Source organism: Cucumis sativus, chromosome 6, assembly GCF_000004075.3.
Source record: "Cucumis sativus cultivar 9930 chromosome 6, Cucumber_9930_V3, whole genome shotgun sequence".
NCBI lineage: Eukaryota > Viridiplantae > Streptophyta > Magnoliopsida > Cucurbitales > Cucurbitaceae > Cucumis > Cucumis sativus.
In genome coordinates this window covers 25220112-25231903 of record NC_026660.2, presented here as the reverse complement: position 1 = coordinate 25231903, position 11792 = coordinate 25220112, and the positions used below count along the sequence as shown (strand labels likewise).

At 33.8% G+C, this 11792-nt stretch overlaps 3 protein-coding genes across 4 annotated transcripts; 2 read left to right on the top strand and 1 right to left on the bottom strand.

Moving 5' to 3' along the window:
• The first annotated feature begins 1171 nt into the window (after positions 1–1171).
• On the top strand, positions 1172–2485 carry LOC101220679 (salicylic acid-binding protein 2). The gene is made up of 3 exons (XM_004141969.3): positions 1172–1643; positions 1751–1888; positions 2051–2485. The coding sequence occupies exons 1-3, from the start codon at positions 1281–1283 to the stop codon at positions 2330–2332; spliced, it is 783 nt and encodes a 260-aa protein (XP_004142017.2). The 5' UTR covers positions 1172–1280; the 3' UTR covers positions 2333–2485.
• A 2263-nt stretch (positions 2486–4748) lies between these two features.
• On the top strand, positions 4749–6042 carry LOC101220912 (putative inactive methylesterase 20). Its single transcript, XM_004141970.3, has 3 exons — positions 4749–5165; positions 5362–5499; positions 5589–6042. The coding sequence occupies exons 1-3, from the start codon at positions 4803–4805 to the stop codon at positions 5826–5828; spliced, it is 741 nt and encodes a 246-aa protein (XP_004142018.1). The 5' UTR covers positions 4749–4802; the 3' UTR covers positions 5829–6042.
• LOC101220360 (nuclear pore complex protein NUP58) lies at positions 5823–11046 on the bottom strand. Of its 2 annotated transcripts, XR_004217323.1 has the most exons (7): positions 10550–11046; positions 10166–10280; positions 8861–9334; positions 7943–8468; positions 7043–7173; positions 6934–6974; positions 5823–6679 (listed from the first exon to the last, which is right to left on the bottom strand). XR_004217323.1 is itself a non-coding variant. In XM_004141885.3 (6 exons), exons 1-6 carry the CDS (start codon positions 10864–10866, stop codon positions 6638–6640), a joined length of 1515 nt encoding a protein of 504 aa, XP_004141933.1. In that variant the 5' UTR covers positions 10867–11044; the 3' UTR covers positions 5826–6637. The 2 variants fall into 2 exon arrangements, 1 of the variants encoding a protein (XP_004141933.1); XM_004141885.3 differs by lacking the exon at positions 7043–7173 and having other exon boundaries at positions 5826–6679; positions 10550–11044.
• Between the last annotated feature and the right edge of the window lie 746 nt (positions 11047–11792).

The following is an 11792-nucleotide window of genomic DNA, read 5'->3' as shown; positions in this document are numbered from 1 at the left end:
ATATATTTTAAGAAATGGTTTTGAGTAGCGTACGAGTACTCTGTTACTTTTTAAAATATATATATATATATTTTGAACAAAATTTAAGTTTTTGGCCAATTATTTTAGGCCATATTTCAAATAGTTTATATTAAAAACAATATTTAGATAAAAGTACAATTTATGAAAAACGTTTGTCCACTCGATTCAAATGAAATTCAAATAAGAAATAATCATGGAAGGTCCTACACATGAATAATCATGGGCATATTCAAAACACTTTTATAATGTGTTCTCTTAGTATATATTGTCGAATAGTGTATAATTATTAATTCTTTTATGAGAATATATCTAATGTATGTTCCTATTACTTAGGAATCTTGATAAGATTATTTCCTTTCATCACGGGAAAGATATCTACTTAATATATTCTTAGAATATATATATGTTAGTAGATTATGTTTGTGAGGAGTGTGAAAAAAGATATAAAAAAGTTCATCGAGGAAGATTACAAGTTCGCCCGAAGGCAACTGAAGAAGGTGAAGAACGTCACGAATGTTGATCTAAATTATATGTTTGATATGATTATGAAATAAATAAGAATAAATTGAATGTGATAAGAAGGATCAGTCTTCGAAGAGATTCTACACATCTTCAGGAGAGTCTGGGTTTATTAATAATTATGATATGATTATTTAATCTAACTAGTGAGATAGTTACATATTATGAATCTCATTAATACTTCTTATCTGAACAGATAAGTTTCTCAGATGTAGACAATATTTATCGGTTATTAAAGTGCACTGTGTTTTTATTGTCTATGTGCTTTGGCTAAACGAATAGTTCTAAGTATGTGATATAGCGTAAAGACATCTAACTTTTTCTCTCTTTTTTTCATGTTCAAATTCGATTACAAAATGGAGCATCTTCGTATTCTCAAGTCCTTTCAACCCTACAATCATTTATTCTCCATTTATCATTTACATACGAATATTCACAAGCTCCCATGAATCATAAAACACACAAAACAATATTTAATTTCATTTAATCCTTTTAATTAATATTAATAATCCCTTTCAAAACTTTGAATTTGATGCCCTTCCCTATCTCTATCCAAAAGCACGTGTAGAGATCCCATCCCATGCATTTACGACTCTTCACTATAAGGAGTTGGGCTGCTCCAACTCTTGCCGTTACGATTAAACGCATCCCCAAGATTTAAATAAACGACCAACGAACCCTCATTTCCCTTCAATACAGAGGTTGGTTTCAAATTTGATCAAATATTCTCTTTCCCTCTCATGGAGCAGCAGAAGCATTTTGTGCTCGTCCACGGAGCTTGCCATGGGGCTTGGAGTTGGTACAAGATTAAACCACTTCTGGAGGCTGCTGGCCATCGTGTCACACCGCTCGACATGGCAGCCTCCGGCATGGACAGTAGGGTGATCCAAAACGTGCACTCCATGGAAGAGTATTCTGAGCCTTTGTTGAAGTACTTGGATGGTCTTCCTCCAAATGAAAAGGTGATATTGGTGGGTCATAGCCTTGGCGGTTTTAACTTGGCCGTGGCTATGGAGAAATACTCCGACAAGATAGCTGTTGCTGTTTTCTTGGCTGCCTTTGTCCCTGATACTCAACACAAACCTTCCTATGTCTTATCTCAGGTACCTTTATTTTATTTCCTTTCCAAATTTTTTAGTTTTGTGTTATTAAATTCATGTTATCAAACATGCCTAAACGAAAAACTCTTGTGTTGATGAAACAATGCAAGTACAATGAGAAAACACCGAAGGAAGCTTGGCTAGACACGAAGTTTGCTCCATATGGAACTGAAGCTCAGCCATCAACATCAATGTTTCTCGGACCAAATTTCTTAGCCAAACAGCTATACCAACTCTCCCCTCCTCAGGTCTTTCTCTTCTTTATTTATTTTATTTTATTTTTTGTCTCTTTATAATATATAATTAATTTTCAACACTTAACAATTAACAATAATGATGATAATAATAATAAATATAACATGTGCCAATGTAATTTCATAACTATTAATTATTACTACTCAAATTAAAAGGATATAGCTTTGGCCCTTACTCTGCTGCGACCCAGTACACTATTCTTCGAAGACTTGTCGAAGATAAACAATTTTTCAGACGAAAAATATGGATCCGTCAAAAAAGTATATGTAATTTGTACGGAAGACGTAGGCGTCTCTACGGAATTTCAACAATGGATGGTATGTAACGCTGGAGTTGAACATGTCATGAAAATCAACGGCTCTGATCACATGCCTATGTTTTCTACGCCTACTCAGCTTCTCCACTGCCTCCTTCACATTGCTCTCAACTACGCCTAGCTTACCCAAGGCTACGCGACCCCTCATTAAACAAATTTTAGTTTTACTTTAAATAAAAATGGCTACTCTCTCTCTCTCTTTCTAGTACACCAAATTGAATAACGTACTGTGGTTTTTGATTTATATAATGAATTTCAATATGTGGGTTTAATTTCTTAGCGTTTATTATATGGTTAAGATTTTGTAATTTGGAGTTGTTGGGAGCTAAAATGTTGTTAAACAATATCTTAGGACCATTAGGAAGCAATGTATTCAAATAGAAGGAAAAAAACGCTTCAGTCACTTGTAGAAAAAAACGTTTGAAAAACGAAATATTTAGGCAACCAGTCAAAGGAATGCAGTACCGTCAATATATATAACCCTCTTCTAATGAAAGTGGAAGAATTTGAACACAAACTTTTGAAACCAACCTGTTCTGTATCATATAAATTATTGATTTCCTCGAAATGTTAGTTGATGAGATGAAAGCAAATATAATTATATCATATCTTATTAAATTGAATATTGACTTGGATCAGATAATTAATTATATGAGTGCAGGTTTTAACCTTTCTATTTGGACTCCAAATAGCTCGTCACTTATGAAAATTCTAGAGAACGCCATTTTGGAGTTATTTTAGATGAGATTAGAGAATGTATGATTCATTATTCACATTTTGGACTTTGATTTCATTTTTCATGGGGTGTTGTATAATGGCTCATAAACTAGCCCGATAGGTTACCTCTACCACATGAGAGAAGGTGGACTATTAACAACACCCATGTGACTTGATTGAGCATGATGCTCTACTTTGTTTCTCAATAAGGAATGCTTCTGAACTATGTTTTCTCCAGAAAGAAAAAATTCATATAATAATACCATTCGACTTTGAACGAAAGAAGGACAGCATTGGAGTTCTCGAAAGCTTTTTAGGAACTTTAATCTTTGTAGAAAATTTTATTTTTTAATGTTGGTGATTGTGATCTACATGGTTTACCGTCTTAATTTGATTGGATCACAATTTCTTTTCATTTGAGAGTATATCTGTTTGTGTGGTTACGTTCGGTTGGATTAATATTAAAAGAAAAAAGAAAAAAAATCATTATCAATTTGAGAAAAAACGTGTAATCATTCCTCAATTTGTAAATTTCATTTTATTTAATATTGATCTATAATATTATGATAACAAAATCATTAATTAAAAGCATGTTATTAGTATATTTATGGTTTTAATTTGATATAAAAATTATGTTATATGCATATTACTATATTATTTAGGGTTTTACGAGTTTGTACTATAGCTATGATTTTATTGTTATGATATTAAATTATAAGAGTTATACTAATGTATATTAAAATGGTAATTATAATGGATAGTCATTTGAAGAATAATAATCAATGATATAGCAATATTTAAAAAAAAATTGCAAATATACAAAAACTATCGTTGATAGACTCGCTATGATCTATCAGTGATAGATCAATATATACAACATTGTTTATCGATGATAGACTTCTATCATTGATATAATTTGACAAATTTTGTTATATTTACAAATTTTTTAAAATGTTGTTATATACTTAATTATTTTGAATCTAATTGCTAAATTTGCCACTATTCCTATTAAAAATCATACAAATGTTAGAAAGTGACCCTCATTTTAAGTCGATAATGGACATTTTTTGTTTTTTTCTTTCTTGTAAGCCAATAATTGAGCTCATCTTTTATCTTTCTTTTTCACCCGAAAACTTTCAAGTAATTAAAACTTATTCTTTCTAAATACAGTTGGTTTAGGATTCACCGTCTATTATTAACATAATCTAAAAAAAGTTATATTTCGTAAATATTTTGGTTCATTTCCTTATATTCAAAAGTAAACAATAAAATTTGGATAAAGTATTTATATTCCCTGAAACAAAACCATGAAACAAAATTTATGATATAAAATATATTTTTCACAATTTTCCTTCAAAAATCTGTTTTTTTAGTCTTCAAGCTTTTTGTTCTAACAATAACTATTTTATCACATTTAGATATAAAATATATTTTTTTTTATAAAAAAAAAAAGGGGGAAGTAAGAGGGAAAAACATAAATTCAAGTTATTTATTAACACAAAAATCGATGAATGAATTACTTACAGTAAAATTTAAGTATAGCAATTACTTCAATAGATATTAGTTGAATTGAATACATATAGTATTGACTTGGGAAGTAAGGGGTTTGATTTCCTACTCATAATTGTACACAAAGAGAAATAAATAAATAAATCCCCTTAACATTAATCTTGACCCCTACTACATTCACTGCCAATGTTATGCACTACTAAAATAGGTAATACAAAATTGGTTTCACTTTTTCCACGTACGGATTTCAATTTAATTCAGCAAATGAAAACCACTCATTTTAATTCATTTTCAAGAGTTGTATATTTGGTGATAAAGGAAACAGAGAGAGAACACCAGAGACCTAATTGTGTGACCACTCCCATATGGATCAAATGAAGCATTTTGTTTTGGTTCATGGAGCTTGTCATGGAGCATGGTGTTGGTACAAGATCAAGCCGTTGCTCGAGGCGGCCGGCCACCGTGTAACAATGTTAGACATGGCGGGGGCCGGGGTAAACAGGAGGGCAATCCAGGAGGTTAAGTCATTTGAAGAGTATTCAGAACCATTGTTGAAGACCATGGCTTGTTTGGGTCCAAACGAAAAGGTTATATTGGTTGGCCATAGCTTTGGTGGCATGAGTTTGGCTTTGGCCATGGAGAATTTCCCTCACAAAATATCAGCTTCTGTTTTCGTAACTGCCTTTGTTCCTGATACTCATCACCCACCTTCCTATGTCCTAGAACAGGTAAGAGATCTTTTAGTTCAATCTTCCCATTCTTATCATACTTGAAAAAAGTGATTATTATCCGATGAGGTATTAAAGACCAATCCATTGATTGTTTCAATCAAAAGTCCGTTTAGTATATGCAACCCAAGTCTAAGATATATGTATGGTATATAAGTGATAATATAGTTACGTTTTTTATTATTGTTGAATGAAGTTTCTTGAGAGCCTTCCCAGAGAATTTTGGAGGGACACAGAGTTAGGTGAAAACAGAGAGGATGGAGGTTCTTCAAGTTGGTTTTTATTTGGGCCCAAATGCATGGCCAATAAAATCTATCAACTCTCCCCTACTGAGGTATCCTGATCTATATATTTCTCCTTTTTCTATTAATAATTACAAAGGAATGTTGATTTATTATTGTTTGATTTTATGATTATGAAAAGGATCAAGCTTTGGGGAGTAGTCTGGTGAGACCAGCCAAACTATTCATAGAAAACTTGGGAAAAGCAGAGAAATTTACAGAGGAAAATTATGGGTCAGTGAAGAAAGTGTATGTGATTGGTGGTGAAGACAGAACAATCCCAAAGCAGTTACAAAAATGGATGATTCAGAATAGTGATAAAAGGATTCAAAATGTAATGGAAATTGATGAAGCTGATCACATAGAAAAAATTAAAGACTAGAAATAGAAATCCCCGTAAATGTGGCAGGGTCAAATCACAGGGATGAAAATCACCCAAATACCTTACAGATGAATTACAAAATGGCATTTCAATGGAAACATGACACCAAATGAAAATATAAATAGAGTGAAAAAGGGTCGAAAACTCACTACTAGTAATTTCAGTACACAAATTACACAAGTAATGCATATGTGAGTAATTGAAGTAAATAAAGTTAAAACATGCTGTAGAGATACGTTGATATATAAACCAACTAAGAGGTATAACTTGTCAATCCTGACGGCCGCTGTGAAGCAGCCACAGCCAGAGGTCGGTCCAAGAAGAATATTCGATAGATACTCCATCTTTGGAATGTAAGAGAATTCCACTTGGGCATATTCTTGTTTCCTGAAACCGCAAGTCAAGTATTCTGTACAGCAGGCCACTAAAAATGCCAAGAATGGCGTGAGATTAGGAAGATATATTGCGTTAGCATCCCTCGAATCAATTGCATCACAAGAAAAAACAAGTCTTGTTCTTTGAGTTTTCATAAGAATTGATCGCATCTATGCTGTATTCTACAGAGTTACAGAAAATTCTCAGGTCGCCTTCCGATCTCTTTCAGAAAGCAACGAGCAATGGTGGACGTTTTGAGAAAAGCCTTCCAATTTTCTTACTAGAAAGATTCCGATACCTCTAGGCTTTTCACTGCCAGTAAATCATCTGATGGCCTCTCCTCGAAGATGTACTGATGTTTCTCATAATCTTTGGCTACTTTTTTCATCAGTTATTAAATGTGGCTGGTAATAGTCTTACATGGTCACTTGTGATTAGTAGCGCCGTGCAGTTCGGGACTTTGGCTTTGACGATTTCTGCAGTGAAATAAGATCGGTTATATAGAGTGTGGACACAAGCAAATATACCAAGTATGAGCACCAGATTTTATATTTACATATAAACAACACCAACCCCATCCCCATCCCCAACAGATCTTTGATTCATAAGCAGAAGTGTCAAAGAGAAGCCGTGAAAGTTACACCTTGAGTTAAATATGAAAGAATGGTAGACTAATAGTGCTCCGAACATATATTAATAAACTGAAGAACCAAAACAAAATTGAACTCACCGAAGTTGCCCCAAAGCTAGCCCCAGATCCTGTTGCAGCGCCTATGAAAAACAGTTCAAGTCATTGTTACAAACAAATCCAATCAGTAACTGATAGCTGAGGAACGTACCAATTAACATCCAGTAAGAGTTATATTCCTTCTACGTCAGGTCAATCAAAAACTCAAATCAGTCATGTTCTTGGTAGTAATAATGTCTTCTCATCAGAGATTGAAACCATGTCAAATCATTTAACTTATTCCTAGCAACCACAAGTATTGAGATTAAGTACGTTTGGATTGAATTAAGAAAAAAATGTTTTTCAAGAAACTCATTTTTGTTAAACTCTTTTTCCTAAAAATATTTTAAAATACACTTCAAATTTTGTTTTGAGTGGCTTCAAAACACTTTAGTTTTTTCAAAATAACTTATTTTTTAAATTAAACGCTTGAAAGTATAATCCAAACACACCATAAATTTAAGATAAAATAGTTTCCATTCAATATGTCCAAACCTAATTTTCGTAATTAAAACGATGTTAATAATTTCCATACAAAAAGCCAATATTTGAATATCTTTCCAAAATGTAAAGAGGAAAAAACAATAGAGAATAACTATAAACTAATGGTATAAACTAATTTGAAAATTTAACGAAAGTACATATACTAAATTTGGGCATTTGAAATACAAGAACTAAATCAAGAGCCACAAAGTCCAAAGACAAAAATAGTAATTTTTTTCTTAATTTTATCTATATGCCCAACTACCCACTATTTCAAAAAGAAAAGAAAAGTTATATAACCAATTCCTAACAGGGAGGGAGAGGAAAAAGAAAACAAAAATAAAAACTAAACTCTTCGAGCTAATTAGTACCCTTGATACCATAATAACATTTCTGACCATCTAAGGGCATTCCTATCACATGGACCATCATTTCCTTTAGACAACAAGTGATTGACTATTACTAATCAGCAATAAGCCAAGTACTATCATAAGAAATACATTCAAACAAAAAAATGTCAAGAAACTACCTGAAGCAAAGGGTGTCGAAAATAATGAACTTCCTGCAGAAGCAGATTGCCCAAAAGATGGAGCAGTACTGCCAAAGGGAGTACTAGCAGAACTAAACAATGGTGCAGATGACGAGCCAAAAAGGGTTGAGGGAGCTGCCACACTGGAAGAACCAAAGAGAGAGGATGTTTGAACAGATGCTGTTGGTGTCATGAAAAGAGAAGATGTTGTAGTGGATGGAGCAGAGGGAGTGCTAAAAAGTGATAATCCACCCCCAGAAGAAGCTGGTGTAGCTACTGTAGATGATTGTTGTACTGTTGATGCACCGTGGTTACCTGAGTTGGCAAGTAATCCAGTAGCTTGAGTTGATGGTTGTGAATTTGTGGGCAAATGTAAAGTTGGATGTGCCCTCTTAGCTGCCGCTTCTTGGCGTGCAGTTTCCCTTCGATCAGCCTCAAGAAACGGATTGTTTCCATCCCCTCTGCGACGCTGGTCGGCAAGATAAGCTGACTTCATTGATTCAATGTACTGATGAATGCTCTCAACCTGTGGGATAATTTTTAAAATGTTAGCTATAAGAATGTGAGGGATGTAGCATCCTACTCTCTCCTGTAAGACCACGCACATGTAGATCAGATGAAGAAATTTCTCGTTCTGGAAGAATATGAGGACAAATTTTCCAAACTTAAGAAGCAGCACTTAAAATAATTCTAGACTCTGTTTCCAAGTCAAACTTGATGTCAAGAACCAGCTTCAAGTTTACATTATATTTACTGACACATATACTTTGATTACGAACTTATTAGATCATTTTAATAAATCAAGATCACTGACACATCTATCAAACTACTTAGAGAATAACTGAATCTATGTCCATCTCAAAGATTCCCACAACATTTTCTCAAATTAATGCCAACTAAGAACAACATTTCTCCTACCTTGGAAGCCACATGAACAAAGAATTCGTGCACATTTGACATGATTTTAGGTAGTGATTGGAACAGTGAGGAACTAGAATTGGAAGCACTCCTATTAGAATCTAGAACAAGGAGCTGCTCTAAGTCTTCAATCCACTGGCGACATTCAGCAAGATACTTCTCAAATCTTGAAACAGTTTGCTGCAAAAAGGGAGATGGTTTTCTTGGGAGCCCACTGTAGAAATCAAAAACTGGAGCAATCGAGGTAGATGTTGGTTGACCACTAGATCCTAATGGCGTTGTTGCTCCAGGAACCTGTGACGGAGCAGTGGGATTTGAAGCACCTCCTGCACTCTGATGAAGGAACCTTGGACGTATCATCATGAAAGAGCGAATAGCAACTTCTGTATTCCAAAGCATCTCTTTTGCAGCAGCCATCAGTTCTTGAAGCATTACTTTTTGATGTTCAGTAGACGCACTAATTCCCCCAAGTTCCTGACAAGGAATATTTAAACTTTTCAAATAAACCCATAATTAATAAATTTACCATATAAAAATCAATAAACATGCATCAAACTATTTTAAACTATTTTAAATCAATAAACATGAACAAAGAATAAATTTACATGAGATGCTTTAAAGGTTGAACATTAAGATACATGTTGTAGATACTAAACCAGTTTTTCTGTAGACCTTTCTTCCTTCAGCTACGAAAGAAACAATCACCTCTTCCAACAAAAAACAGAAGGATACGGGGATCCCTCATGTTTTATCTCCATTTGGTTAATTTCTCCTTCCAAGTCCGTAGAAAATAAGTGGGTAAAATAAAGATTCATTGGGCAATGAATATGTCGTGCGTGGACAATCATCTTTCTCCCAAGTACACATCACTCATTCATTCACCAGAAATATACGGTACGGGCCAAATGGAAAATGTTCACAACCAGTGAAATACTAGATCAATTTCAACATTTATTAAGAAATCCTACTTCCGATCTATTTCCTCGATGGTAGCATATCAATTTCCACATGAATAAAAGAATGTAATAAAAAAATGAACTAAATTGTCCCAAAGGTTAAAGAAAAAAGATAAAAAGCAAGCTTTGGGTGTTGTTGAATATCATATCCAAACCACTACACAAAACAAGTTACACCCCCTTTCAATTATTCACACGACTTTTTAATTGACAAGAAACGTGCCAAATAGACTGAAGCTGCCACCATTTTCACTTGAACGTCTCAGTAACCACAAATATATTTTCAGTATGCTCAACTTTTCAATAGTTATTCGATAAGGAAAAGAAAACTGATAGTGTCAAAAGTAACCTGAACAATTCGACTTGCATCAAACTCAAATCCATCGTTAGAAACTGAAGAATCGTAGAGACGACTACATTGATCCAGTCTCTGACTTTCATCACGATACTCCAAGATGCGTTCCCTGTAATGACGCACTATCTAAATATCCATATAATGTGGAAAATAAAGCGTTCAAAAGCTAGTTACAACCAATAAACGATGAGACTACATAAACGACAAAGGTGTAATAAATAAACGACCAACAATTCTGCTTGAGTAGAAAAAAGCATTTATAATCGGAAAACCATCGATGACTCCAAATATTACTTCTTGCCCAAGATTTTTAAACCCTTTGCCTATACAATTAAGCTAGAATCAAGACTGTTCCACAAGTTTCAAATGACCACATACTCGATTTGAAGGAGAATTTTCTGCGAATCCGGATGGAGATCTGCCCACTTAGTACCATAACTTGCAGGAGCCTTATCATTAGTAAAAATGAACAACTGCTGCTGTTGCTGTTGCTGTTGCTGCATTAACTGCTGCTGCTGCTGCTGCTGTTGCTGTTGTTGTTGTTGCTGCTGCTGCTGCTGCTGCTGTTGCAGTTGAAATTGCTGGGGTTGCTGCTGCGAGAACAACGGGCTGCTCTGCTGAAAAAGTTGCGGTTGTGATTGAAATAACTGCTGAGGCTGCTGCGGTTGTGGAGTTGAAAAGAGAGAAAACGCCATTTTGATTCTGCAATTGCTTCGTGGGAGTGATAAGCCACTTCACTTACTTGAAACTGGTTCAGTTCATAAACTTGATTTGGGAGTGCGAAACGGTGAACCCTCTTCCAAAACCCTAGAGAGGGAAATTTTGAGAGCTCACCATCGTTTCAAATTTTTCTCACGGACGTTCGCCCCAAAAATATTTCAGTGAGCGCCTCCCTTCTCCTCTTTAATTGGGCTGGACTGAACCTTCAACCACACGGCCCAGCCCATATCTGCACCTTCTTCTATATATTGGCCCACTGACTTTGATGAATCCTCAACTTATTGATCACAAACTTTATTTTTCTATTTTAAAAAATATCAGTTGTTAGATTAAAATAATATTAATATTAATATTAAGCCTACTTTCTCAAAATTAAAAAAAACGTTACTTTCATATAACGAAATGAACCAAAAAATAGACCATTGTATGTGTTTATTTGTATAATAGTTCCCAATAGTAATCTATCACAAATAAATTGTGATATTTTCATAAGTAATCCTCTCAAATAATTTCCTACCAAAAATATAATTTATTTTGTTTTATTTTTTGTTTTTGAAATATGCATTTAAAAACTAATATTACAAGTATTCTCGTAAATAACGTAAAATTGGAATTATTTACAAAAATTTAACGTAAAATTGGAATTATTTACAAAAATTTCAAATGAATTACAGACCTGGATGAATTTTCTCTTTCATAAATAATTTCAATATTTTACTAATTTGGAATATATCCGTATAACTATTTTAAAAACAGTATTTTACTTTCCTCTGTATTTAATTTAATGGGAACACCAACAAAATTCAAAAACACATAAACTTCACTTGTATCCTTTTAAATAAACAGTAAGCGTTTGAAAGGTTTGAGAAATAAACCATTATTTAGTCTGAAGTAAGAGGGG

What these genes read in the sequence shown, in the direction of transcription:
- LOC101220360 (XM_004141885.3), bottom strand. Translation starts at nt 10,866, where the DNA reads ATGGCGTTTTCTCTCTTTTCAACTCCACAACCGCAGCAGCCTCAGCAG. An exon ending in AAAATTCTCCTTCAAATCGA is followed by an intron (nt 10,281 to 10,549) that starts GTATGTGGTCAT and finishes GCGTCATTACAG; the next exon opens with GGAACGCATCTTGGAGTATC. An exon ending in CTAGCTTTGGGGCAACTTCG is followed by an intron (nt 6,680 to 6,933) that starts GTGAGTTCAATT and finishes ATTTCACTGCAG; the next exon opens with AAATCGTCAAAGCCAAAGTC.
- LOC101220679 (XM_004141969.3), top strand. Translation starts at nt 1,281, where the DNA reads ATGGAGCAGCAGAAGCATTTTGTGCTCGTCCACGGAGCTTGCCATGGG. An exon ending in CTTCCTATGTCTTATCTCAG is followed by an intron (nt 1,644 to 1,750) that starts GTACCTTTATTT and finishes AAACAATGCAAG; the next exon opens with TACAATGAGAAAACACCGAA. An exon ending in ACCAACTCTCCCCTCCTCAG is followed by an intron (nt 1,889 to 2,050) that starts GTCTTTCTCTTC and finishes TCAAATTAAAAG; the next exon opens with GATATAGCTTTGGCCCTTAC.
- LOC101220912 (XM_004141970.3), top strand. Translation starts at nt 4,803, where the DNA reads ATGGATCAAATGAAGCATTTTGTTTTGGTTCATGGAGCTTGTCATGGA. An exon ending in CTTCCTATGTCCTAGAACAG is followed by an intron (nt 5,166 to 5,361) that starts GTAAGAGATCTT and finishes TGTTGAATGAAG; the next exon opens with TTTCTTGAGAGCCTTCCCAG. An exon ending in ATCAACTCTCCCCTACTGAG is followed by an intron (nt 5,500 to 5,588) that starts GTATCCTGATCT and finishes GATTATGAAAAG; the next exon opens with GATCAAGCTTTGGGGAGTAG.